General features: G+C 43.4%; 3 protein-coding genes across 3 annotated transcripts in view; 1 reads left to right on the top strand and 2 right to left on the bottom strand.

Moving 5' to 3' along the window:
• Positions 1-4,738: 4,738 nt before the first annotated feature.
• Positions 4,739-14,831, bottom strand: LOC121034230 (5-hydroxytryptamine receptor 3C). Its single transcript, XM_040481137.1, has 10 exons — positions 14,785-14,831; positions 11,168-11,256; positions 9,687-9,853; positions 9,232-9,276; positions 8,658-8,767; positions 8,219-8,388; positions 6,429-6,589; positions 5,693-5,897; positions 5,294-5,509; positions 4,739-5,162 (listed from the first exon to the last, which is right to left on the bottom strand). The coding sequence occupies exons 1-10, from the start codon at positions 14,829-14,831 to the stop codon at positions 4,933-4,935; spliced, it is 1,440 nt and encodes a 479-aa protein (XP_040337071.1). The 3' UTR covers positions 4,739-4,932.
• A 2,833-nt stretch (positions 14,832-17,664) lies between these two features.
• Positions 17,665-23,100, bottom strand: HTR3D (5-hydroxytryptamine receptor 3D). Its single transcript, XM_040480914.1, is given in 10 exon segments — positions 17,665-18,174; positions 18,304-18,519; positions 18,646-18,898; positions 19,707-19,789; positions 19,792-19,862; positions 20,045-20,191; positions 20,193-20,228; positions 20,498-20,607; positions 21,050-21,099; positions 23,040-23,100. Coding segments are annotated over 10 exon segments (1,257 nt in total). The 3' UTR covers positions 17,665-17,944.
• Positions 23,101-26,063: 2,963 nt separating this feature from the next.
• The window catches only part of ABCC5 (ATP binding cassette subfamily C member 5), an 89,387-nt gene continuing 87,838 nt past the window's right edge, over positions 26,064-27,612 (top strand). The window contains exon 1 of the mRNA XM_040480906.1: positions 26,064-26,084. The gene's annotated coding sequence lies outside the window, so the exon portion shown is untranslated. The remainder of the gene's footprint in view (positions 26,085-27,612) is intronic.

Here is a 27,612-nt window from a genome sequence, read left to right as displayed (position 1 = left end):
ACATTTACTTCTCTTCACAGTCTGAAAAGGATGCAATAAAGGATACAGATGAACAGCCAGAGGAAAAGGTACACAGGGTGAGATCTGGAAGGGTCGTAAGGGCAGGAGATTCTGTCCCTGTAGAATTCCAGCATGTAGATGTGTCACCAATCTGGAAGCTCTCCAAACCCCATAGTTTAAGGATTTTTTAGGGAGGCTTCATCATGTAGGCATGATCAATTTAACTCAATCTCCAGTCCCTTTCCCCTCCCTAAAGGATGGGAATTGGGGCTGAGAGTTCCAAGCTTCTAATCATGGCTGGGTCTTCCTGATGACCAGTCCCCATCCTGAAGCTACCCAGGAGGCCACCAAGAGTCACCTTATTAGAGAGATGCTCCTGTTATTTAGGAAATTGCAAGGGATTTATAAACTCTGTGTCAGGAACTGGGACCAGAGACCAAATACCTATTTCTTCACAGAATTGTTTACAATTATTTGTCTATTACATATAAAGCTGTTATAAACATTTGTCTACAGGTTTTTGTGTGAACATAAGTCTTGTGGAATAAATACTCAGAAGTACAATTGCTAGACTGTAAGGTATTTGCATGTATAGTTTTTAAAGAAATTGCAATACTCATTTTCAGAGTGGTAGAACCATTTTACATTCCTGCCCACAACATATGAGCAATCCAGTTTCTCTGCATTTTTAAGGATTTAAAACTTTGGATAAGGAAGGATTTCTTAAAATAAGACCCTAAAATCACAAACACAAAGGAAAAGTGATAAATTCAGCAATTTAAAAATTTTAAACTTATTTTCAATAAAGGCACTAAATGTGAAAAGTCAAATCATAAACTGGGAAAATATCTTTGCAACACATATATAACTGAAAAAATAGTAGAAAATATACAAAACATACCTATAAATGCATAACAGTGACAAAAAAAAACCCTATCAGAAAAATCGACTAAAGACATAGATTGACACTTTATAGAAGAGGAAACACAAACAGCCAACAAACAATGAGAAGAAGATATTCACATAAATACAGGGAACAAACTGCTGGTTGCCAAAGGGGGTAGGCATGGGGGAATGGGCAAAATGGGTGATGGGGAGTGGAAGGCACAGCCTTCAGGGTGGAATGACTAAGTCACAGGGATGAAAGGCACAGCGTAGGGAATACAGTATTTCAACAGTGTTGTCTGGTTCCAGATGGTAGCTACACTAGTGGTGAGCGTAGCATAATGTGTAGAGGTGTCAAATCACTATGTGGCACACCTGAAACTGGTGTGACCGTGTGTGTCAGCTATGCTTGAGTTAAAAAACAAATAAGGGGCACCTGGGTGGCTCAGGCAGTTGAGCATTCGACTTCCGCTCAGGTCACGATCTCAAGGTCCGTGGGTTCGAGCCCCGAGTCAGGCTCTGGGCTGACAGCTCGGAGCCCGGAACCTGCTTCGGATTCTGTGTCTCCCTCTCTCTCTGCCCCTCCCTTGCTTGAGCTCTGGCTCTCTCTGTCTCTCAAAAATAAATAAACATTAAAAAAAAAAAAGAAGAAAGAAGAAGATAAACACTGAGATGTGAGAAGTTTGTGAGGATACCCCTAGATACTGCTAATGAAAGGAGAGAGTGGGAAGCTAGTAGAAATGACAATCTGAGAAGTTAGAAGCATAATCAAACATTGGAGGTGAGTAGTAATCTAGGGCCAATGGTCTGTTTTTTACACACAGTTCATACATTTCCAATGCATACTCTTTTTTTTTTTTTTTAACATAAATAAATTTTTGAGACAGAGAGAGACAGAGCATGAACGGGGCAGGGTCAGAGAGAGAGGGACACACAGAATCTGAAACAGGCTCCAGGCTCTGAGCTGTCAGCACAGAGCCCGACGCGGGGCTCAAACTCACGGACGGCGAGATCATGACCTGAGCCAAAGTCGGAAGCTCAACCGACTAAGCCCCTCAGGCGCCCCATCCAATGCATACTCTTAACAGAGGTTTACAATAGAAACTGGAGGAAAATGAAATAAAGGTATTATCACAAAGGCTGCTGTTTGTATATGTCTTAAGTGGGAGAAAGGATGTCAGAAACCAGAAGCACCCCGTCTGAAATTGTGAAATACTCCTAACGTTCCTGATAACATGTCTAGGCTAGTACTGGCTTAAAATATTTTGCTTCATTTTTAGGTCGTGTTTTAGACCACAAGCCTCGCCTCAACTCTAACATACAAACAGGATGTTCTTTTGCAAAGGATATTGTCAATCATAATGGTCTTGGCACTGAAAACTAAAGTCACATTTCTGTGAGGTGGAAGAACATTGCAAAATGACATCTAAAGAAATACAATGTGGATATGGGAAAGGAAAAAGAAATGATGCAAAAGTCATCTTAAGAAATTGGAAATTCCTCAAAGATGTGGCAGACACTCTCCATTTTACATTATTGACAAAAGTCAAGGACAGTTTCTGAGTGAGAAATATGTTCAAAGTAATGGAAAGAAGGAAGCACAAGAGAATCTGCCACCAGAAATGTCTCTGCCAGTGCCTCTAATTAATGTCTCTAAGAACCCAAAGATAGCTGATGCCTAACAATGGGTAGCTTATTTCCCACGTTAGATATGGAAAAATAAAATATACCAGGATGGGATAAAGAGATTGCACCTAGAGGTAGTAAAATACTAATTCTTGGTTGGCTGGCATTCACTCATTCGTTTAATCATTCAGCAAGTCTATGTTAAGCACCTGTGATATGTCAGGCATAATGCCTGATACTGACTTAAAAAAATGAATGAAACACTGTACCTGACTTTCACGAAGACACATTCTCTTAGGGGAGGCAGAAATGTAAATAAATCTCTGAAATGTCTTCACCTAATTGGAATATAATTCAGAAATATGTCTTTGGTATTCTTTTGCCTCCATCTTCAATTTCTGTCTCTCCTCAGGGCCAGCTGTTAGAATCTTCCCCAGGATCATATCTGCCTATGAAGGTGTGAAGTACTATTAGTAAGGGGCACTTAAGAAAATAGGGGCTTGGAGTGCCTGGTGTCTCAGTCGGCTAAGTGTCTGACTTCAAGTCAGGTCATGATCTCACAGTTCGTGGGTTTAAGCCCTGTGTCCGGCTCTGCACCGACAGCTCAGAGTCTGGAGCCTGCTTCGGATTCTGTGTCCCTCTCTTTCTGGGCGGGGGGGGGGGGGGGCCCACGCTCATGCTCTGTCTCTGTCTCTCTTAAAAATAAGTAAACAGGGGCGCCTGGGTGGCTCAGTCGGTTAAGCGTCCGACTTCAGCTCAGGTCACGATCTCACGTTCCGTGGGTTCGAGCCCTGCATCAGGCTCTGGGCTGATGGCTCAGAGCCTGGAGCCTGCTTCCGATTCTGTGTCTCCCTCTCTCTCTGCCCCTCCCCCATTCATGCTCTGTCTCTCTCTGTCTCAAAATAAATAAACGGTAAAAAAAATAAGTAAACATTAAATTTTTTTTTAATTGGGGCTTTTTTGGATAGTAGAAATAATACGTGCTCATTGAAAACAATTAAGAAAACACAGATGAAAGGGTACCTGGGTAACTCAGTCAGTTAAGCGTCTGACTTTGGCTCAGGCCATGATCTCTCAGTTCGTGAGTTTGAGCCCCACATTGGACTTCGCACTGACAGCGTGGAGCCTGCTTGGGATTCTCTCTCCCCCCCCCCCCCATCATTTCCCCTCCTCCACTCGTTCATGTGAGTGCATGCACACACTCTCTCTTTCAAAATAAATAAACTTAAAAGGAAACACAAATGAAGATATAAAAGAAAATAGTAAACACTTCTAATTCCCTAATCCAAGACAAAGTTTGCTTATGATGTTTTGGTCTCTAGCCATCCATACCTTTTTCTCCGCCCTTCTCTCTAGCCCTCCTTTTTTTTTTTAACAGAAATTATGCGTAATAACTTGTTTTTCCCACTTTATATGTCATGGTCCTGTTTCTATGGTATGAGCATAGATCTACCTTCTTACTTTAAATGGCTACAAAGCAACTAATTATGTGGCTATAGGGTAATTGATTTAACTTGAACCACCCCCTTGGGGTTTTTGTTCTGTTTTGTTTTGTTTTGTTTTGTTTTGTTTTGAGAGAGAGAGAGAGAGAGAGAGAGAGAGGCAGAAGGAAGCTTTAAGCAGTCTCCATACCCCACAGCTCTATTCCACGAACTGTGAGTTCATGACCTGAGCAAAAATGAAGAGTCAGACACTTAACCAACTAGCTACCCAGGCGCTCCTAACCTGAACCCTTAGTCTTCCCAGCCCTCCTCCAAACATATATTTTCAGAAGGCCCTCTCTGATTTTGTGAATTCATAAGGGGGAAAAAGGACACAATATATAATTTATTTCAAAGAGCAATTTCAGGAATGAGAGAGAAGGCAAGTGAAGTGAAAGTAGTTGATACAAGAAACATTTTCCTGTTGTAAATATTTTATCGTAACTTTTTACAAATGAGACTTGACCTTTTCTTTCTTTTAAAATTCTGAAAGTGTCTTCAAATCAAATCAGATTACAGCTGTTTAAGTGAACTATCAAGTCCTCTGCAAGACTTGATAGTCTACGTCCCAGTGTTTGTGGACCTATTAGAAATGTACTGAGGAGCCAGTTCTTCCTGAAAAGTTATGTTTGGGAGACAATCAATCAAAGAGAGACTCTGCTGACCCTCAGCTCCATTGATAAGAGAGTCAGAAGTTATGTGTGGCTAAGGAACTCTTAAAATGTGTAGGAATGAAATATGAGAAATCAGGAAATTGTTTGGGGCTATTCTGAACCTGCTTGGTACAGTTGTGTTGGAGTTTGGGGAGTATAGATGGGGACATGGTAGTCACTGGGGTTAAGTGGCTAAGATCAGGAATGGGGCCCAGAACTGGCTGGCTCTAAGACCAAGAGAAACTCCAGGCTGTGGTTTGCAGGGACAAGTGGAAATGCATGCCTGCCTAGGTGTTCCAGAGGACGATGACTGTGATGATGGAGGTGGCCGTGAAGAGCAGGTAGAGGCGGAAGAGCAGGGTGTCCATCATGTGGCTGAACTGCACCCACAGGTCGACCAAGTGCTGCTTCTGAGCCTCATCTTCCTGTTGAACCCTTGTTGACCCAGGACACCCATTTAACCCTGTCCCTCTGGTACCTGGCACCTTCTCCACTAACTCCACGGGCTTCTTCATACCTACAGAGAGACAGAGACCCAGCCATAGGCCATGGAGTTCACCTGGGGAGCAAGGGAGACAGGGAGGAAAGAAAGAGTAAAAGAGTGGAGGTGTGGGAAGAGAAAGTGTAGGCGGTGCTGACTCCCCTTACCGTGCAGGTGGGTGAGGGTGAGGCCGAAGCCCTTATTTCCCTTCCCAGGTGCAGTGGTGCAGCACTTCCTTGGACTTGCACAGTTGAGGAGCAGAGAGTGGAGCCACCAAGGCATAGGTGGGGGCTGTGTGGTAGCCATGTGGGACAAGTGGATGATGAAGATGGTTTCTAGCAGGCTGATCACCATCAGGGACAGACACAGGGCAAAGTAGACACCTTAGGACAAAGCAAATTCTAAGTAAACTAGGGCAGATTCTTTTCTACACTTGTCTTAATACTCTCCAAATCCAATCTTTCCTCAGAACCCCTTCCCTCCTTAAGTGGAGAGGCATCGGTTCTCCTGTTTCCCTCCCTGTACCCTGCTGCCTTTGCTTCCCTGGAAAGTGGGAGGGACCATACTGATGAGAGGGGTGCCAGTTGCAGGGAGTAAGTCATTCATCATGAGCAGGAAGACGTTGTAGCCCAGCAGAAGTGTTATCTTGAATGGGGCACGAGTCTCACTTTCTGCCGGCAGGTAGAAGCTGAGGGCATCAATGGCAACCAGAAAGCCACTGGGCACCAGAAGGTTTATGATGTAGAGGCTGGGCCTGCGCCTGATGGCCACCTGTGGGGAGGATTTGTGGAGAATGTGGCAAATAAACTGATGTCAGAGAGCTCGACTTGTATATTTGACTATCTAATCCTTGCTGATGTGTTGAGGCTGGCTGTGGGAGGATCACTTTAGGTACCACATGCATTTAATTGTGCCCTCTACAGAAGTACCCACTTTGTTGTCTAATTTTCACTTGTAAATATGTCCAACCTGCTGGGAACACAACAATTGTAGACATCTAGGGACAAGTAGGACCCTTTGGACCATCACAGAGGTGGCTGCTCCATTCTGAGCAGCAGAGCTTGTTGCAGCCAAGCCCAGCCTCCTCTCTGCAGGGTGGGGAGGGGAAAGAGGTGATGGGAAGAGGCGGGGGTGGGGGGGGCCCTGGGGATCATTCTTCAGGGCAGTTAGGATAGAGGGTGGAGTGGGGAATAGATGCTTAACCCCCCAGAAATTCTTTTTTACATTCTAAAGTGCCTTAGATTAAGAGGAAAATCAAAGAGCAACTGGGATCAGAAGTCAAACAGGGGCCCCTGGACTTACATAGAACATGATCTGGTCATATAGGTTGCTGCCCACCAACATCTTTGGGGTGGCTTTGTTGATGCCCAGGAGCTCCCACTCTCCCTGGGTCTGGATGAGGTTGCGAGATGTATCTGTTATCTCCCACACTTCCTTGTCCATGCCCAGTAGTATGCTGTCCACTGCAAGGCAGGCCAAAGGCAGTTTGGTCCAGAAGTTCTCCCAGCTTCCTGCCCCCAGACTCAATTCCTCCCCTATTGAGCTTCTTCAACAAATTTTCCTCTCTGTTCCTTTTTAAGGCAAGGCATCCAAGTTTTCTTAAAAATGGATTACAGGACCACAGTTCATGAGTGTGCAGGCTGCAGCATTGATTTTTTTTTTTTTCTTTTTGGTTGAAAACAAGAATGAGTCAAAGTTGTTATGGGAATGTTGGATATGACTCAAACATGAGTCAAGAACTTCTGCAATCATTCCTATTTTCCTTCTCCATTCCCCAGTTTTATGATGTTGTTTTGGTGGAATCAAACATGAACAGCTCAACCTTTTTATAATTACATGCATGCCCATTATAATGATTAATTTATCTAAATCTGCCACATGACACCTGGTGGCATTCAATGTGTTTACTGGTAAAGTGTATTAGCTATCAAAATTAAAAGGTTTTAGCTACGGGTGCCTGGGTGGCTCAGTTGGTTAGGGTCTGACCCTTGATTTCGGCTCAGGTCATGATCTCCCTGCTCATCAGGCTCTTCACTGACAGTGTGGAGCCTGCTTAAGACTCTCTCTCCCTCTCTCTGCCCTTCCCCCACTTGTGTGTGCTCTTGCTCTCTCTCTCACTCAAAGTAAAGAAATAAACATTTTTTAAAAATAAAAAAATAAAAAGTTTCAGCTAAAAATTGTGGAGGTGCAGTAGCTCAGGGTCAGATGAACCTCATTTGGCACAAGGGCCACCCAAGATATCAAGCAGTAATTCTTTTTTTTTATTTTTAGTTTTTAATGTTTATTTATTTTGAGAGACAGGGAGAGAGGCAGAGCGTGTGCGGGGGAGGGGCAGAGAGAGAGGGAGACACAGAATCCTAAGCGGGCTCCAGCCTCCAAGCTGTCAGCACAGAGCCTGACGCAGGGCTTGAACCCATGAACCATGAGATCATGAACTGAGCTGAATTTGGATGCTTAACTGAGCTACCCAGGCACCCCTTAAGTTTATTATTATTATTTTTTAGTAATCTCTACACCCAATGTGGGGCTTGAACTCACAATTTGGAGATCAAGAGTTGCATGCTCTTCTGACTCAGCCAGCGAGGCACCCCTGTAGTTCTTTTTTATAAACTTCATTGAGGAATTAAAGCAGTAATTCTTTTTTTTTAAATTTTTTGAATGTTTATTTGCTTTTAAGAGAGACACAGAGTCAAGCGGGGGAGGGACAGAGAGAGGGAGACACAGAATCTGAAGCAGGTTGTCAACACAGAGCCCGATATGGGGCTTGAACTCATGAACCATGAGGTCATGACTTGAGCCAAAGTCAGACACTTAGCTGACTGAACCACCAGGCACCCCTAAAGCAGTAATTCTTAATCCTGTCTGCACATTAACATCAGCTGATGACATATAAGAACTAACAGTACCTGCGCCCCACCTGGAACAATTAAATTGGAATCTCTGGAGTGATGCATAGTCATTGGTATTTTTAAAAAGGTTTAGTGGGTGGCCACAGTTGAGAAACACTGATCTAAAACCTTCTCTAATCATACCTATACCACTTAAATATCTTCCCCAAATCTTGAATAACTACCAACACATGTCTTGCTCACCTGTATAGAGGAAGGAGCTGAAGGTGAAGGTGCAGTTCTGTTGGTCGAAAGGGAAGTAGAAGATGTCTAGATTACAGATGCTGGTCACCCGCACTGGCCGGTCGTAGGTCATTTGACCTTCACTGCTGACGAATACAGTGAGACCTGGAGGTGCTCGATCCACATCCATGCTGCTTGTGAGAGGGAGGGAGAGGGTGCTGTGGTGCCTTCATTAGTTTTGTTTCCCTTCCCAAGTCTTCCTCTCCTATGCTCTCCAGTTGGGTTCTTTCTCTACTGTCACTCTATCTTGTCTCTCGTACTCCTCATAGTGTTCTGTGGGAGTCAATTAATTGACACGGTGCCCCGTCTGACTCTTTTGATGTCCCTGTGCCTTGCACTAGCCCTAGGCTGTTTTTTGCAGATGGGCTTCCTACTGGCTTTCCCCAGCCCAGATACGCACGATTCCACAATGAAGATGTCTGGGAGCCACAGGTTTTCAGCTGATACAGTGAGTTTATTGATGCTGGCACACTCTTCTGGGTTCCAGCTGATGAAGGCATTGTCCCACATCTGTAGCCAGGGCAGTGAGCCAGGAAACAGGTGAGCAATGGCAGAGCTTATGCAATCAGCCTCTCCTGCCCCTCCTGTTCTTCCTTGAGCTCTGATCCTCTTTCTCCCACTTGTGTCCCTAATGACCACAGCCTGTATCCCCCCTCTTCATATAGCCAAGTGTCACTGGTAAAGTCCCCTTTAGTGGCCTTTTTTCCACTTAAATATAGTATAAAATTCCTTGGTCCCAGGAGCACACCAATATATTGGCCTGTAACCATTTGGCCATTTTCTTGCCTTCATAAGCTTCATAAGCTACCCAGAGAGATTTGTGTCCCCAAGGCCAGTCCAGTTCTAGATGGAGTTATTTGGTCACAGAAAGATTTATACATTGAGTAGAGATTTGGACTAGGAAACCTTTGAGTCACTCCTAAAATTTACACTTATAAATGGAACTGGGAGGGAGATAGTTGAGGCTGCCTTACCAAATTCATCCACAGGAATGACGTCAGAAGCTGGAGCTGTGCATTCTGGTAAAGAAATTCCCATCCAGGGTTGTTAGTACAAAAAGACTTGACCTATGCCCACCTCATATTTGTATATTTAATAATCTATTGGGCCAAGCATAGTTCTAGATGCTGGACTGTCTTTTCCTTACTTGTCTCCCCTCATAGCTAGGGACAATTCAGTTTTAATTGACAGACCACTCTTTTTTTCTGGAGCATTCTAGAAAGGACAGGGCTCAAGAACAAATCCTGAAAAAATATTACTGTAGCATTATTCTTTATGTCTCCCCATCCCATAGGAAAATCCTCTAATTTGTACAGAATCCATTCAGAGAACTGAATGTTCACCACTGGGCAAGTACAATGTTGGGTTGACAGGGCAGAGAATCCTTGTTCCTTATTAGAATCTATGGAAAGTGGGGACCATGTCTCACCACTTCCAGGATGGCAGACAGGGTGAAGGAGATGTTGACACGAGTGGGGATGCTGTAGTTGACGACTGGACGGAAGGCCTTTCTGTCAAACACTGCTTGGAAGGCAGCAGGATCCACCCCATGCTGGTCAAAGCCTGAGCAATTGATGGTGAAAGTGTCACCTTTTCCTGTAGTGAGCAGAGACCCTATAAGAGAGAGCCTCTATTTCCAGGGCTGAAGTCTCTCTGCAGAGAGAAAGCAGGTGACATACTGGGAGGAATGGTGAGCCCTCCTCCCTGGGCCAAGTTTTCCCAAGGCCAAAGCCCTTCCTGCCAGGCCAGAGAGGATGGGCTGGTCAAGTAGGCAAATGGTGGAAGTTGGTGTGGTAAGCTGAGTCAGGGCTCTATTCTCATTCCTATTGTTTTATCCTCATGCAAAATCTGCCCAAATCTATATGCAAACTTGGTCTCACTTCAACAAGTCCTCAAATGTATGTCACAGGCTTCTTGGGTCTACCTAGTAGCACCTCTCAGCACTGTCCTAACACTTGTCATCTGGGTCACTTAGAAATCTGCTATAATGTATTTTCCTCATTCTCAGGGACTTCTGTTTACTGAAGACAAGAACTGATTTGTCAAAAAAAAAAAAATCAGGGAAGTAAACAAATGTACTTCCTAGGTAGATATGGATAACATGTAGTAGGTATTCTGAATGGGTATGTACCTTGGTGCTATGCATTTATTTTTCCTTCTCAGATTTAGTGACCTCAGATATCTTGGGTTTTATTTCCAGCATTGGGATAACTAGGCAATATCACTGAGCTTGTACCATATGCCAATAGTATAGTGAGGCCTGGGTAGGTGTTGTGTTTTGGCCATGACCAGGGAGCCATCTTGGTAGTACCTGAGCAGAATCTTAGCCCCATTTCCAGCTTTGTGTGATCTTTTGCTCTGCTTGCTCCTCTACAACTCCATCTCTTTTCATAGTATTTAAGGTATATATCCAGGCTAGGAACAAATATTCCCTCATGGAAGCAAATTATCTACTCCTACCTCAGATTGATTCCTACCTTCCCTCTGTGTTTTACCTACTCCTTGATGACATGTTTAAAATCAGTGGCTACCCTTCTCACAGATACTATGTCAAGGGAAGAAGACAGGAAGAGTGGGATGAGGGTGTAGGGGGAGGGGCATCGGAAGTGGGTGAAAAGGTGTAATTGGAAGGTGGTGAAGTGGGACAGTTTGGCAGATCCCTGTGCAGACAGGAATAGAGAAGTCACCAGTGTATACTGATCAGCAAAATGTCTTCCTATCTGATATACCCAAACACACACACACACACACACACACACACACACACACACACAAATACACACACTCAAGACACAGATATTAGGGAAGAAATATTTAACATGTTAATTCTGAATGTCCTCCAAGTGCTGCAGAGAAGTTTCTAGATGTCCTTCAGAACCACTCTGGTCTTCTCTTGTTGCCCCATCTTACCTGGAAGCAGAAGGTTGACAGTGAGGTAGAGGAGGAATCCCCCCCCGGGAGGGCCCCCCCCTGTCCATTCTCTTCTTCTGGACTCTTCTCTGGGGACTCACCAGGAGCCCCCAAACCCTTGAGCTTAAAGGAGCTCAGACCACACCTTGGTTCCTGGTTTTGAATAATGTGTATGGCAGGTGACCACTCCCTGGTGAGAGGCTGTGGCCAGAGAGGTCACAGCAGAGTGTCCTGTTTTGCCCTTGTGCAGGTATGCCTTCCGGGCTCCAGGCAGGGGGGAAGGTAAGCCAAGACTAAGGGCAAAGCACCTGTTTGACAGGTCTGTGCTGAGATCAATAACAAAATAACTTGCCTTAATGAGAGGGTGTGGGCTGGGGAAGTAAGAATTAAATTCTTTTAAGGCCAGGGAATTTGCAGATTTGGAAAGGTGACAATATATAGTGATTTGGTTATGTATTCATTAGAGGTAACTGCAAGCATCAAATTATAAAGCTCTGTTCATGCCCTCATCATCTGTGGTCTATATTTTTCCAACAGCCCCTAACCAGATTTCCTCCTTTCAATCTCTCTGCCTTTCTGATTCATTTTACCTAAACCAAGTTTTCTATACATTTTTTACTTTGTGCATTGATTTCATGATAATAGAAGTTATAAAATTAAGGTAGCATAACCCTTTTTAATGTCTTTGCGTTGTCAGTAGTGTTATACATTATCATAAACTAGTAATCTCTGATAACATCAATATTAATGGCATGTATCAATATTATGTCTTATGTGACATCTCTAGAAAACACAATTGGACCGAATGAATAAATTGGAGTATTGTTATATTAAGTATCTTAGTTACATTTCCAGAAAGACTTGGAAATTTTTTTTTCTTGCAGAAAGGGGAAAGGATCAGACCTAGAGTACAAAAGAAACTTTGTTTAGATGGAAGATCATGACAGCCCTAAATGGAAAGTGCTGAGGAAGACAGGAATGACCGAGGGGCCCAAAGCAGGAAGGCACAGGAGAGAGATATTTTCTGTCTAAGGTTTGAAATATCTGCAGTGCTTCAGCCCCACTAGCTCTGTAAGGCATTTCTTCCCTGTTTTAGAAACTTGGCCAGAGGATTGGGTCATGATGCCATGTAGGACCAAAGTATTACTGTGTCTATAGACACACCTGTGGGGCACTGGGCTCCTGGAATGGCTAAGAGTGAAGGTCTTTCAAGTACACCTTAGTTCCACAGGTAGGCTGGGCTACCAGACCTTGGGTCTAGGAAATGAGGGTTAACTTTAAGCCTTAATGAAAGACAGCTGATGACAATTGTGCACCTTGCTTTTATCAAGGTTGGCTAAAAAACTGGACCTAAATATATAGGTTGACTTAAAAGTAGGTTTGGCTTCTAGGAAGTGGATATGATAGAGGCAGGAGAGATAGAGCAGGCATCTCCTCTCCTGCTCTATAACCTCCTGGAAAGCGGGAAGCACATCTTGTCCTTCTCCCCACCACACTCCCCAACTCTGCCCAGTGTGTGGCATATAGTAGTTAGCAATCAATAAATGTTAGTTAAATATCTGGCCCATCAGTTCACTATGGATGGAGAGAGACACACAGCCTTGGACAGATGTAAGAAAGGTGGTTGGGAACCTAATGGGGATCCTGAGGCCATATCAGAGAAGTTACTTGCTGCTCCCATGGTGTAGCTAAGGTGTGGGTTCCATCTTGGATGCGGTATGGTAGAGATGGGGGTTGGTGAAAGTAGCAGGTGGGATACAGAGGGCTGGAGCCAGGGCCCAGCCTTTAATTTCTGACTGCCCCCCTCTAAGTTTCCAATAAAGGTCTAACCAGAATGACTATTTATTGAGTTTGTATCATGTGCCCTACACTGGTGTTAGGCACTTTACTTATAGTCTTTTTTTTTTTTTTAATGTTTATGTATTTGTTTTGAGAGAGAGAGCATGAGTGCGAGTGGGGAAGGGGCAGAGAGAGAGAGGGAGAGAGAGAATCCCAAGCAGGCTCCATGCTGTCAGCACAGAGCCTGATGCGGGGCTTGATTTCACAAACTGTGAGATCATAACCTGAGCCGAAATCAAGAGTTGGACGCTTAACCAGCAGAGCCACCTAGTATTCTTATCCTCACAACTGCTTTATGAGGTCAGTGGAATTTCTCCCATTTTACAGATTAGAAAACTGAGGTGCAAAAGGTCAAAATATCTTGCTCAATGTCCACCCAGGTAGAAATAGGTAGAATCCAGATTCAAACCCAGGTTTGATTCCATTGTTCTTTCCTTGCTCTTTTTATTACTCCATAGCTTGGGAGTCTTATGGCCTGGATTATTAGGACCCTAGTTTCCCACAAGTGAAATCCCTAGGCCTAGACAATGCTTGGATTCAGAGGTAAACAGTGGGGACAGGAGCTGTAACTTTGCAAGTCACAGACACCAGTAACTTTCTCCTTAACTTATTCCAAGTAGGATCATGCTGCATGGTCCCACTCATCTGGTTTGGGAATATAGCTGTAACCTGGCAAGGGCAGAATTAAATGGTGGAAGGGGGAAATGAGGGCCATTGTTTTGCAGCACTGATGGATGGCAGTCACACACAGAGGCCATTGGCCAACGCTAAGGATCCAGGAGTACAGAGGCAGTTGAAACATCCAAACTGCAGAGTGGGTCACTAGCTGGGGGTCAGGCTGGCTATGATGCCTGAAGCAGAAGAGAAGGAAGGTCCTGGGACTCTGAAATGCACCTAGGAAAAGAGTCCCATGGACAAGCATTCACCTTTGACAGGTTCAGGCTCTGATCCTGGGCTCTCTTAAAGTCTGACAACCTCACACTTATCACTTTCTTTTCCTCCACTTCATTTTTCTCACCTAAAAAATGAGTGGGTTGAACTAGAAAGTCAGTAATTCTTTATGTCTACTGCCTCTCACCCACAAGTCGATTTTGCACACTCTCAGTCTGCATGATAAATAGATGTTCTCTGGTGCGTCACGTTTGGTTTTCTAGTTTCTGTAAGCTTGTAAATGATTTTTAAATCCATATTTTAAAAATAATTTCATCTGTGCTGTTAGCTCAGCAACACAAATGGAATTTAAACATAAAGGGTGAAGCCACTTGTATAAGGTTTTATCCAACAAGTAATGCAGTCAGATTAGAACCCAAGGTTGCCAGATTCCAAAGTCTCTCTGCTATACTATTTTCGTACTTGCCATTTGGAAGAAGCAGTACTAATGAGTGACCCAATAAGAGAGGTTACCAAAGGGAGGATCAGAAATTGGAGAGGAGGAAAAGGATGGGCTTGAAATGAAGTCTGTGACTTCACATCCTAGAGTAGACCTGAAGGAAGAGGAGAGAGAGCAAAGATAGTAAGGAGATAATAAATTTTAATGTCAGGTTAATATGGAGCCAAGAGAAAATGTAGAAAAGTTGGAGAAACACTGCTTCTAATAGTTTAGAGAAAAAGGGAGTGAGCACAAATGCGTGGAAGAACCACAGGTAGCACTGCAGGTGAATGGCCAAGGTGAAGAGTGATCATCCAGACACAAGCCATCAGATGCAAGATAGCCCAAGCAGGAGCAGTGGCCTATCAACAGATTTTTCTAAAGATTTTCCTAAATTTTTCTAAGTTACCTTGCAAAGCCTTTCAGTGGTTTGCTCCATAACAAGAGGAAAGTCATTAGTACTAAGCATGCCTATAGGATTCTGTTATAGGTAGAATAGAAAGGCAGAAACCATATCTGTAAATTTTCTGGGAGAGTTCTGGTTTTAAGGTTCCTCATGATTATCGTTTGTGTATTAATATAGTGTGTTCATATTTTGCTTGTGCAGAAGATAAAATCACCATATCATGCCTTCTCTTGCTGAAAAGAGATCTAGCCTCCTAATTCACATTTCAAAAAAAATAAATTGTGTATCTTCTATTCAAATAAAACATAAAGTTATGTGTTAGAAAGCACGTGAAGAAAATAAGCAGAATAATATGTACCATGAAGATGGGTGGGAAAACCAAAATGCCACAAATTGATCTTAAATAATTTCAGAACCTCGCAAAAGCTGGGTAAATGGGCTGTTTAGCAAAGTCAAGGATGAGTTTCCAGGTGAGATGACTATCCTGGAATAAGGCATAGGAGTAGATATCCAAAAAAAAAAAAAATCATAGAATATGTATCAGCAGCAAAAATCTAAATCCATAGGGAATACAAAGGGAAGGTGGATTTCCCAGGTGAGATCTGGGGAAATGCATGCTACGGAAAGGAGTGGAAAAAGTGCAAGTAGTGAACTTGGCCGGCTGTGGAGGGGGTGGAGGGGAGAGAGGAGGAGTGGGGAAGGCTGAGGGAGGGAGTTAAAAGAAATGTAAAAGAAAGTTTGTCTTTGGGACCCTGATCAGGGCCTTGCTTTTTCTGTTTTAATTCTCCTAAGGTGTTAGCCTGACATGGGACTCCATCCCATGACCCTGGGATCATGACCTGAACCGAAATCAAGAGTCAGATGCTCAACTAACTGAGCCACCCAGGTGCCCCTCTTCCTCAGTTTGGAGGGCAGTGTGGCAGGAGCTGAGAGGCCGGTGTCTGGAGTCAGCTGCCCCGCAGAACTCTCATGTAACTAGCTCAGAACACTGGGAGCCCACTCAGTGGCTGTCCCTTCACCTCTCTGTGCTTCATTTGCTTCATTTATTTTATCCCCTTTGTTTGAATCTATAAAATGGGGATAATAATACAAAACCACAGTACTAAAACTTAAAGAACTTTGAAAAACAAATGATTTTTCACAAATTATTTGGTGCAAAAGATGACCTGGGCTGATGAGAGTCTAGCCACAGTTTTGTTTCTACTCCCTACTATGAATATTCATAGATCTCACTGCAGAAATAGTAACGTGTTTGATTTCAGGGTGCTGCCCCCTGCCCCATACAGTATGTGCATAAATATTTCCTTTTTAAAGTCTGAAAAATTCTAACTTCCAAAACGCATTTGACTCCAAGGGTTTGTGGATCTACAGTTCCCACTTCATAGAGTTACTGTAAGGATTAAATGTGGTTATTTATCTAAGACACTTAGGAGAGTGCCTGCTACATATTCATAACTTAATAAGTGTTGGTATTATTATTAGTATACTGCATCCTTTCTAAGGCCCCACATTGTAGCAAGCTGTGAGTTGAGGAGTTGCGGAAATAATAACAGATACACTAATTTATTTAGGTGAATGTCAGGGCTCCTGATTTGAGCCTAGATTGTGTAGATGCTAGGTTTTGGACATTCCCGGAAGACTGGTGTTGGTGAGGAGGTGCTTGACAGGGCCCTAGAAGCTGAGAAACTGAAGACCTTTCTGGAAAAAAAAAAATGCAGAGAAAAGAAAAGGAGAATTAAGGAACACAACTTGAATTAGAAAACCATGGGCATGTACAAGGAGTGATTTGTAGTTAAGCAGGGTGTTTCTGCCTCAGTGCCCCCAGATTCTCATGAAATCCTGTCTGAGTCCTTGTGGAAGGAGACTGCAAGGAAAGCACAAGTGATGTCTGGTCCTGGTGACTCAGCATTCAGCTGGGGATATCTGCCCCTGCTGGCTTGGTCTCCTGCAGCAAACACTGGGGAAGGACCCTAGGCCTGCACCACCAACAGCAACCTTTCTAGTGAGCATTGGTGGTCTTGCCACTCTTTAGGCATCTACGGTGACCAGAGGGAGCCAAAGAAGTTTGAGGAAGAGCAGTGGAGAGGAGGAACCAGAGAAATATTGTTCAGTAAAGACCACCATTAATCTCTTAGGCTTACAATAGAAAGTAGTAGAAGAGACAAAAGAAAAGAAAAGAAAAGATTGCTAAAAAGAAAAGATTTTGTATGAGTTGTAATTAATTTGCTCTCACATCTGTGCTTTTTCTGAACCTGGGGTGTCCAACAAATCATGTCACGGTTCCATGGAACCTCTACCTCCCCCAGACAGCTAGTGGGAGAGATGGGCCAAAAGACAAACACTTGCAAAATCAGAAGGCAAGTTCCAGGAAGGGGAATTTTCCAGTTCATATGAGGGCATTTGTGTTATTCTCAAGTAAGGCAGATGCCATTTTCAAATGTGCTTTCCTTGGCTTCTGCTCTTTCCTTTGCATGATTAAGGGCAGTCAACTTTGATTACAGTGCAGACAGTTAACGGTAATTCGGGATTACGTTAACATCTAGATGCTTAAGGATGAATGAGTCATATGTCAGGCTGTGATGAAATGTTTCACTCTTTAAGTAAGAGATGCCTGATTCTGGCACATTATTCATTTCTAAAGCTTAAATCGGAAAATTGGATTTAGGAGATTTAGCTCTATTTTCTTATAATTCCTTGTAATGGGTTTTGAGCCCTTCTCTCCCCTCTCCTCACTTTCCTAAGTTGCATAATAGTCTTATAAAATCCTTTTTACTTTGTTAATGAGTAGTTTCTGCAAGAAGACTCTCAATCCAAGATTTCTGACACTGTAATATAAGGTAGGGAAGAACCAATGCTTTCTGCAAAGGGGTTTATTGGGGATGATTCAAATCAAGAAAGTATTCCAGGAACTTGAATCCTGATGAGGCAGGCGGCCATCACTTATGGGAGTGCTGACGGGAGCTGATGGAGTGCAGGAGCAAGGACCTAATCCTGGGAGGCATAGGCAATCATCCAGGTCTGGTCTGAAACCGGACAGAAGGATTGAGCAGAAAACAAGGTGGTTGCCAGGCCTGTGAGGCTGGGACTTGGACACACATGGGAGCTTGGATGGTTTCCAGAGGCAAGAGAAGCTCCAGACTGAAGCTTGCAGATGGGCATTTGCCTAGGTGTTCCAGAGGACGATGACTGTGATGATGGAGGTGGCCATGAAGAGCAGGTAGAGGCGGAAGAGCAGGGTGTCCATCATGTGGCTGAACTCTATCCACAGGTTGACCAAGTGCCGCTTCTGAGCCTCATATTCTTCTTGGGCCCTTGTTGACCCAGGGCACCCATTTAACTCTGCCTCTCTGGGACCTGGCACCTTCCCCACCAACTCCACAGGCTCCTTCACACCTACAGAGATAGAGACTCAGCCATGGGCCATGAAGTTTACCTGGGGAGTGAAGGGAACAGGGAAGGAGGCAGGAGCAGAGGAGTGGAGGTGTGGAAAGAGAATGTGTGGGCAGTGCTGACTCCCCTTACCAGGCAGATGGGTGGGGGTGAGGCCTAGGCCCTTATTTCCCTTCTGGGGTGCAGTGGGGCAGCATTTTGTTGGGCTGGTACAGTAGAGGAGGAGAGAATGGAGCCACTGAGGCATGGGTGGGGGCTGGGTGGTGGCCAGGTGCAACAGGTAGGTGATGAAGATGGTCTCTAGTAGGCTGACCACCATCAGGGACAGACACAGGGCAAAGTAGACACCTGGAGGGAAGATGGGTCAATGTAAGGGCCAGAGGTACCTCCTAGGACTTTGTGTTTCCTCTTTCCCCAGAGGGTCCTTTTCCAGGATCCCTTTTCTGACCAGGTTCCACTGGTCTGTCTCCCTACCCCACGCCCACTTTGCTTTCATTCTCCTGATGGAGGAAGGGACCATACTGATGAGGGGGGTGCCAGTTGCAGGGAGTAAGTCATTCATCATGAGCAGGAAGACGTTGTAGCCCAGCAGAAGTGTCATCTTGAATGGGGCACGATTCTCACTTTCTATTGGCAGGTAGAAGCTGAGGGCGTCAATGGCAACCAGAAAGCCACTGGGCACCAGAAGGTTTATAACATAGAGTCTGGGCCTGCGCCTGATGGCAACCTGGGGGAAGAAGAGAGGGGCGCAAGTGAGGAGTAGGCTGGGAGGCTGCTGAGCCAGTTAAGAGCAAGAGTTGAGATATGTCCCAGACCACACTGTCTAGGAAGGAAATGTTGCCTCAAGTCCCTTTCACTGTCCTGTCTTTCAACAAAGTCATCTTAATCACCACTGTCTGCCTTTCCAGAGTTTGATTCTGCCATGCTGCCTACCACTGAAATGTATCTCATTCCTTCTTGACCCAAGGTGTCAACTTTGCCCACTTCCACTTTTAGCCCTACCAATGTGCTCTTAGCAGGACTGTGGGACCAGATTCTTAGGTATCATGTGCTTTTTATCTCTGTATTTCTGCTTGCTTTCTCATCAAGGTCTAATCGCTAGTGACTTTGCTGGTGTCCATTCAAGACCAGTGGAGCGAAGGCAAGACAGTGGCAGATAATTTTGAGGTCACCAAGATTTGAAAGCATAATATCCCTAAGACAGTGTTTCATAACTTTTACACCATCTCTTTTTAAAAATAAACTTAAAAACCCTTGCCTTCCATAGAGTTCTGATAGCCATGGGAGATGGAAAGCTCACTCTCACTATGAGTCACTGCCATAGGACCTTTGTTTTTTTCCCCAAGGAGGATTTATTCAATCAATATTTACTGAGTGCCAGGTTCTGTCCTAGGTAGTGGAAATTTATCAGTGAAAAAATTGATAAAAATATCCACCCTCACGGAGCTTACTTTCTAGTGGGAGAGCTTACATTCTGGTGGAGGACATAAGTTATGCATCTTAGAGAAGATCACAGCCATGGCCCCTGAGCTCACATAGAAAATGATTTGGTCATACTGGTTGGTGCCCACAGTCATCTTCATCATTCTCTGGTGGATATCCAGAAGTACCCACTCCCCCTTGCTCCGAATGAGGTCCTGTGATGTGTTCGAAATCTCCTGCACTTTCTTCTCCATGCCCAGGAGCATGTTCTCCACTGCAAAAGAGACCCAGACAACTCAGCCTCCCAAATATTCCCAAACCCCTTACCCAGACTTGCATTTCTTACCACTTAGCTTCTACACCCCTTTAGGGGAAATCCCCTCACCGTTCCCAGCTTCCTGGCCTCTTCTTTCTCAAAACACTTTCTCTGCCTCTCAATCAGCTACTATACAGAGTCTCACTTACCTGTGTAGATGAATGAGCTGAAGGTGAGTGTGCAGTTCTGTTCATCAAAGGGGAAATAGAAGATGTCCAAGTTACAGATGCTGACCACCCGCATTGGCTTATCATATTTGATGAGACCTTCACTGTTGACATAAACCATGAGACCTGTAGCTGTCTGATCCATATCCATACTGTATGTGAGAAGAATGGGAAGGTGGGTACTGTGAGCTCTCTATCAGTCTTGGCCTTCTTTCTCTCTCAGATCACACCATTCCTGTGCTCTAACCCCACTCATCTGACTTCCCCCTTCCACCTGTCACTGTGTTCTGGGGGTTTTATAAACTCAACTCAGACACTGCTCCTTCTAAACTGAGTCTTTATGTGCCCCCTATTGGTTCTATCATCCCATTCCTTGGAGATAGCATTTCCTTCCTGCTGTTTTCTCAGTGCGGATACTCACAACTCCTCGATGAAGATATCCGGAAGCCAAAGATTCTCAGCTGCTATGCTGATCTTCCTGATGCCCCCACATTCCTCTGGGTTCCACGTGATGAATGGATTGTACCAGAACTATAGGAAAGCATGGTGTGAGACCAATAGGGTGGGAACTTGTTTTAGTCACACTCTGTCTCTTGCACTTTATATTTCCTTTTTCTCTCATTTCTTCACTCTCCTACCTCCTCTCTGGTGACAAATATCACAGTGCACTAACAAAGTCTTTCTTCTACTTCTCCCTTGATTCCTTCAAGGGAGACCTTGACCTCAACTTTGGAGTCCCTGGGATGGAGCCACTTAGGTATCATCTTCCATGACCTTGGTTTATGCTACCTTCTCCCTATGCCCCAAGCTGATAGAATAATCAGGAAATTTTGTGTTTTCATTGTTGGTCTGCTTCCATTTGAATTTGGCTAATTTGTGGGTATTCTAAGCTTTATCCATTGTAAACTGCAAAGTTGGACCCAGCAGTGGGAAAAGGGAGGTACCACAGTAAAGGGGAAAAAGTCTATCATACCATGTTTAGCCATAGGAAAGATGTCATCAGTTGAAGTTGTGCATCCTGAAAAAACAATTTTCACCTGGGATCATTGCCTCCATGAAGTCAAGTCCAATGCCACCATCCACCTCTTTCTCATTTCCATGGCTGTTCTATGTCACAATTATGATTTTTAATCATAAACCACTGAAAAATGTAGGTCAAATACTCCAGAGTACATGGAAAACATAGTTTAAAAAAAAAGGCAGTATAAAAGTACATTGGGGTCATGTTTCTTATGGAATAGTCCGAAAAGGGACAGATTTTACCTGCTATGATGTCACTGAAGCATGCCCTGTCATATCTTCCCACCTCATGGAATGAGATTTTCATTTTACAAAATTCAAGTGAGGAACCCACCACCGCTTGCCACTTGCCATTGCACATTGCAATGTTGAGCCAGGACTCACCACTTCCACAATGGCTGACATAGTGAAGGATATGTTGACACGAGTGGGGATGCTATAGTTGATGACTGGACGGAAGGCCTTTCTGTCAAACACTGCTTGGAAGGCGACAGGATCCACTCCATGCCGGTCAAAGCCTGAGCAATTGATGGTGAATGTGTCTCCTCTTCCTGAAGAGAGCAGAGACCCTGTGAGAAGAGTGTCAGGGCTGGGGGCTAGGTAGCATTTCTGCACAAAGAAAACAGGGGGGCATGGGAGAAGTATGTGAGCTCCTTCTTCCTGGACCAGGGAGTGTGGGCTGGGCTGGTAGGCAAATGGTGGAAGTTGATGAGGTGAGCTGAGTCAGGGATCCATCCTCAATTCCTTTGTTTCTGTCCACATGCAAAATTTTTCCAAACATGTAGGCAAACTCAGCCTTGACCACCACTTTTCAGTGTCCTGCTGAATCTCACCACAAACTTCTCCACCTTCACTCAGTGTCCTTCCATTGCTCATCTCTGTCCTTGAGCCATCTGGGTGATGTCAGTGACAATATTTGCAATCACAGTTCTCCTCACTATATTAATGCAGCATAGATAATCATAAATTAATGATGAAGGCAATAATCAGGTAGGTAGTAGGAGGTATGTGGGACCCTAAGGAAGGAACTCAGTTTTTCAAGTTAATAAGGATTTACTGTATCTCCACTATGTGCTGTGATTGTTCTCATCTAAAACACAGTGGTTATCACCAGTGAGACTACGTTAAAGAGAGTTCCTTGATTCCCATCTTATACCTAACCCTTTTCTAGGGTTAGAACTACTTTGTGATGCAGAAATAGAGAATTATGTGATAACATCTTCTGGTAGAGTCTATTCATATCTATCTCTGATATTGTACTAACCCTTATCGTTCATTTTTTCTAGTTTATTTATTTTGAGAGAGAGAATGAGTGAGAGAGAGAGAGAGAGAGAGAGAGAGAGAGAGATCCAGAAGGGGGAGGGGCAGAGAGAAGACAGAGGATCCGAAGCAGGCTCTGTGCTGACAGCCGAAAGCCTGATGCCGGGCTCAAGCTCATAAGCTGTGAGATCATGATCTGAGCCAAAGTCAAATACTTAATGGGCTGAGCCACCCAGGTACTCCCTCATCATTCATTTTCAATAATGAATGAGAAAAATAATCTACACTGAAAATGTTTACTAAAAATATTTCTCTTTTTCATGACAGACCTTCTCATCACCTTCTTCCCTTTAGAATTTTCTCTGTTCCGTTTAATTTGATTCAAGAGAGCTGAGAAAGAATCTTCTTCTTTTTAACATTAGTTGATACTCAGAAACCATGTGGTTAGATTATATGCCTGGAAAGAGAAAGACATGAGAAAAGAGAAGAGGCCCAATAGAAACATAGGGACAGAAGGATCTTACAAAGAGGTACAAAGCTATCAGTGTCTTGAGTTTTCATTTTTACCTGGATGAACATCCAGACATTGACTATCTAGGAATAATAAAAATTAGTCTGGTTGGTCTGTTTCTTAGAAGTTGTATGTTTGCTTTGTTCTTGTTCTTGTCCCTTCTTACCTTGAAGCAGCAGGTGGAGAATGAGACAAAGGAAGAATCCGTGTTCATGGAGCCAACCTCTTTCCATCTTCTTCTCTTTGGCGCTTCTCTGAGATAATGTTGATCTCTGGGGACTTAGTGATGATGTTGACCTTAAAAGACCACAGGCCACACCTTGAACCCTAGTTTTGAATAATACATGTATCAGGTGGCATTAGCCATCTCTCTAACAAGCACCGCTGACAAGAGAGTGTCACAGAGGACTAGCCCACCCTGTGCCCTAACTGGGCCTGAATCTCATCTCCAAAAGTAATCTGGAAAATCAGTTAGGAGAGGGCGAAGAAAAAATATCTGGTCACTGGAGCAGTGCTAATAGTCTCCTCATACTTTAGAATCACTGTGGCCTGCAATGCATCATAGACCAGGCACATAATAATTGCCATTGCTTTCAAGTGGCACATGCACTTTTTTTTTTTAATTTTTTTTTTTTAACTTTTATTTATTTTTGAGACAGAGAGAGACAGAGCATGAACGGGGGAGGGGCAGAGAGAGAGGGAGACACAGAATCGGAAGCAGGCTTCAGGCTCTGGGCCATCAGCCCAGAGCCCGACGTGGGGCTCGAACTCACGGACCGTGAGATCGTGACCTGAGCTGAAGTCGGACGCTTAACCGACTGAGCCACCCAGGCACCCCCACATGCACTTATTTTAACCTTGCTACCATCTTTCAGAAAAACTGGGGCCTCCTTTTTATAATCAACTTCAGACTTTGAGGTTTTAAACATGACTTCAGTACTGGCTAGTCTCAGCTTTTGATTTTGTGAGCGTGTCAAAAGCAACCCAGATCTCCTGGATGGAAGGAGTGATCAGTGAGGTAGAGGGGAGGTGGTAGAGACAATGCTATTTTTAGTAGAAGTTGACTGATGAGAACATGAAAGGAAAGCTTGCAAATTCATGTTGTTTAGACCCTGCTGTTTTTTATAAGACATTAGTTAGTTGTCGACATATTAAAAATTGGGAGATTTCGTGCAAGACCTATATTTCTGGCTTCATTTAAAAAGTGAGATCAACCAATACTGGGCTCACGTTTTTGCTTGGCAACAATTTGCCAAAGCTAATGGTTATGCTGTTTGGATGGAACATTCTCTCTAGATCATCACAGTCTGTCACCAACTCTTGATTATTCCTGACCAGCTCCCCTCATGTATGTTACCTGCTTATCCTCTGTAGGTGTTTGAATTTGCCTCTGAGTGTTAAGATTTACTTTCTCGTGTAGTCTTAAAAGAGCCTTGGGAAGTAATTTCAACATACCATGCCATGCCTAGATGATCACAGGTCTTGTCAGATTTAGCATGTGCAAATATTTGATTCATGGTGGAAACCAGACATGTTATGGTTAAGTGGGCCAAAGTCATCAGAGGGTTTAACCTCTTTTATTCTGGAATTAATTCCATTAGAGAAGGCTCCAGAGAGAGTAATGAGTGGCTTAGAGAGCAAAGAGAGCAATTCCTTCAGTGAAGAAGTTTATGGCCTGAGCTGGAACAATAAGGTAGCAAAGGTTTCCTTATCTCTAATATTGGGGTTTTATGTGGTTAGGGATAATGTTTGTGTGTTACCTTTTCTGCTCTAAGCAATTACTGAATTGAAACAGAAATAACAGTAAAAATGGCAATAATAGTAGCTGTTATTGTTACCCTGGCTCTCTTGAGATTGTTCAGGTTGTTTCAGCCTGAATGGAATCTTCTGGATTCCAAATGTCTGGGTTGACTGAAGCAACCCTGGCTGCTGTGGGCATCAGTCTTTTCTCTCAGCCTCACTCAGCTGTAGGTTACCATAAAGGTCGTCCCTCACTCCATAGGAGCCCTCTTCATCATTTGAGGATCCCTTCTCCTTTGGGAAGTTTCTTTTTTCTTTCTTTCTTTTTTTTTAAAGATGGCTTTATTTGTTTGTTGGTTGGTTGGTTGGTTGGTTTAAGAGAGAGGGCACAGTGAGCAAGGGACAGAGAGAATCCCACAAGGGGCAGAAAGGGAGAGAGAGAGAGAAGCGGGGGCTCACCCGAAGCGAGGCTCATGCTCACCTGATGTGGGACTCTGACTCACGACCGTGAGGTCATGATGTGAGCCGAAGTCCGATGCTTAACGACTGAGCCACCCAGGCACCCCTTTAGATCAGTATTTCTCAAAGCATTTTCTTGCAGAACACTAGTTCCACTGGATGTTAAATTCTTTTCTAAAAAAATTATTTTTGTTATTTAAACTTCAAAGAGGTCTGAGAAACAATGAATTAAATAAGGCTAAGCAGAGTTTTTTTTTTTTTTTTTTTTTTTACTATAGGATTCCTCAGAGTATTTAGCTAAAATGTTAATGTGACTTGAATATCATATGTATAATTTCCCAGACTTAGTTGACTTTGAGAATTTCTTTTTCTCAGAATATCTTGCAGGAGTAGTACTTCATCTACTATTTTGGGGAAACAATGATTTAGGTGAATAGAGTAAATGTAGAAGAAAAAAACTTGAAAATTCTATAGATAGGGTATAGAATGCAAGCAACATATGTATAAATCAATCAGGAAATTAAAGAAATAAACTAGATGAGTGTTTTCAAAAGTTTTTAAGTCTTTATTTATTTTTGAGAAAGAGAGAGAGAGAGAGTGAGAGCAAGCGGGGGAGGAACAGAGAAAGAGAGGGAGACGCAGAATCCAAAGCAGGCTCCAGGCTCTGAGCTGTCAGCACAGAGTCCAGCCCGGGGCTCAAATTCATGAATCATGAGTTCATGACCTAAGCTGAAGTTGGACGTTTAATGAAGTAAGCCACCCAGATGCCCCAATAAGTATATTTTAGGTAAGTATTCTAAACATTTTTTTTAATGCTTATTTATTTTTGAAGGAGAAAGAGACAGAGCATGAGCAGAGAAGGGACAGAGAGAGAAGGAGACACAGAATCTGAAGCAGGCTCCAAGCTTTGAGCTGTCAGCACAGAGACCCATGTGGGACTTCAACTCACAAACTGTGAGATCATGACCTGAGCCAAAGTCGGACACTTAACCAATGGAGCCAGCCAGGCGCCCCTTAGGTAAGTATACTAAAACGTGAAGTTTAATTAGAACTGTAAGAACCTACAAGCAAATAGGAAGTAAAATAGATAAAATTTTAAGCTGTTTCTGATTCCGTTAGCAGTATAAATTTGACTGACTTGAAAAGGAATCTTTTTCTTTCTTTTCCTTTAGATCAATTACCTACGAGCTGTAGATCACATGTCATTCGCCTAGATCCAATTTTAGAATGAGAGTTTAAAAACATATTTTGGGGGGCAGTTGGCAGGCTCAGTCAGTTGAGCATGTAACTCTTGATCTCAGGATTGTGAGTTCAAGCTTCATGTTGGGTGTAGAGATTACTTAAAAAATAAAATAAAGTATTAAAAAATAAATTAATTAAATAGATAAAATGTCTTGGTATTGTTACTTCTCAAATGTGCTCAGACAGTAACATTTTATTTTTTATTTGATTTATTATTATTATTTTATTTTAGAGAGAGTGAACAAGCGGTGGAGAGGAGCAGAGGGACAGAGAGAGAGAATCTTGAGCAAGCTTCACGCTCAGTGCAAAGCCTGATGTGGGGCTTGACCTCACAACCCCAGGATCATGGCCTGAGCCGAAATGAAGAATCGGTTGCTCAACCAACTGAGCCATTCAGACACCCCCGAAGTAACATTTTAGTAGCTAAAAAGCAATACTAATTTTTCTCATTGGTGGTCTTATAATCAATCAAGTATATAATTTGTGTTTTAAGAGTACATACTTTTTCCTCATGGTATTCAATAGATGAGTTACTTTGAGTGAAAAATAAATACAGCCTTCACAGATTTCTAGTTTTCCTAAACAAATATTCATGCCAAAAATGTTATCACAAACAGACTGAAGTGGTTTATCTCGTCTCATCAGAAGCCCATATTTATAAAGCAAAAACATGCAAGAAGTTTTGGGGAGTGACTGGGAGTGATTCCTGCAGCTTGTGACAGCCTGTTTTAGAAAGAAGGCTCCATTTTGGCTGCACTCTTTCTCTTTGGCTCTTCTGGTTTAGTGGGACCCTGTTTAGTGGGGCCTCCCACGTTGGTGTCTGACAGGTGCCCACTCCATACTTCTCAATAATGTGGGAGAATCTCCCCTGCACATCTAACCAGGAGAGGCATCAGACATGCTGTCTGATTTTATTCAGTTGAGTAAGTAACCATTAGCTGTCATTCTGGGAGGTTTACAATCCCAACGCTGGTCTATGGACTGTGATGCTTATTTTAGTTGAATAGATTTAGGTGGTTGTTCCAGGTGGAAGGAACAGCTTAAGTAAAAACATGGAAATCACAGTGTTGTGAGGACCTCAGATTTGAGTAGGAGAGTAACAGGAAATGAAGCTGTGGTATTATGTGGTGCCAGATCACGGAAGGCTTTGTATACCCAGCTGAAATTTGGTTTCATTCTTTCACTCAGTGGTTCCCAAAGTTGAATAAGATTCAGACCTCTTTTAAGAGAAACAAGGGGCACCTTGATGGCTCAATGGGTTGAGCATCTGACTTCAGCTCAGGTCATGATCTCATGGTCTGTGA

This window comes from Herpailurus yagouaroundi, unplaced genomic scaffold, assembly GCF_014898765.1.
Source record: "Herpailurus yagouaroundi ecotype Mexico unplaced genomic scaffold, PumYag 159, whole genome shotgun sequence".
NCBI lineage: Eukaryota > Metazoa > Chordata > Mammalia > Carnivora > Felidae > Herpailurus > Herpailurus yagouaroundi.
Note: the sequence above shows the minus strand (reverse complement) of the source record. Positions and strands in the feature narration are given on the sequence as shown.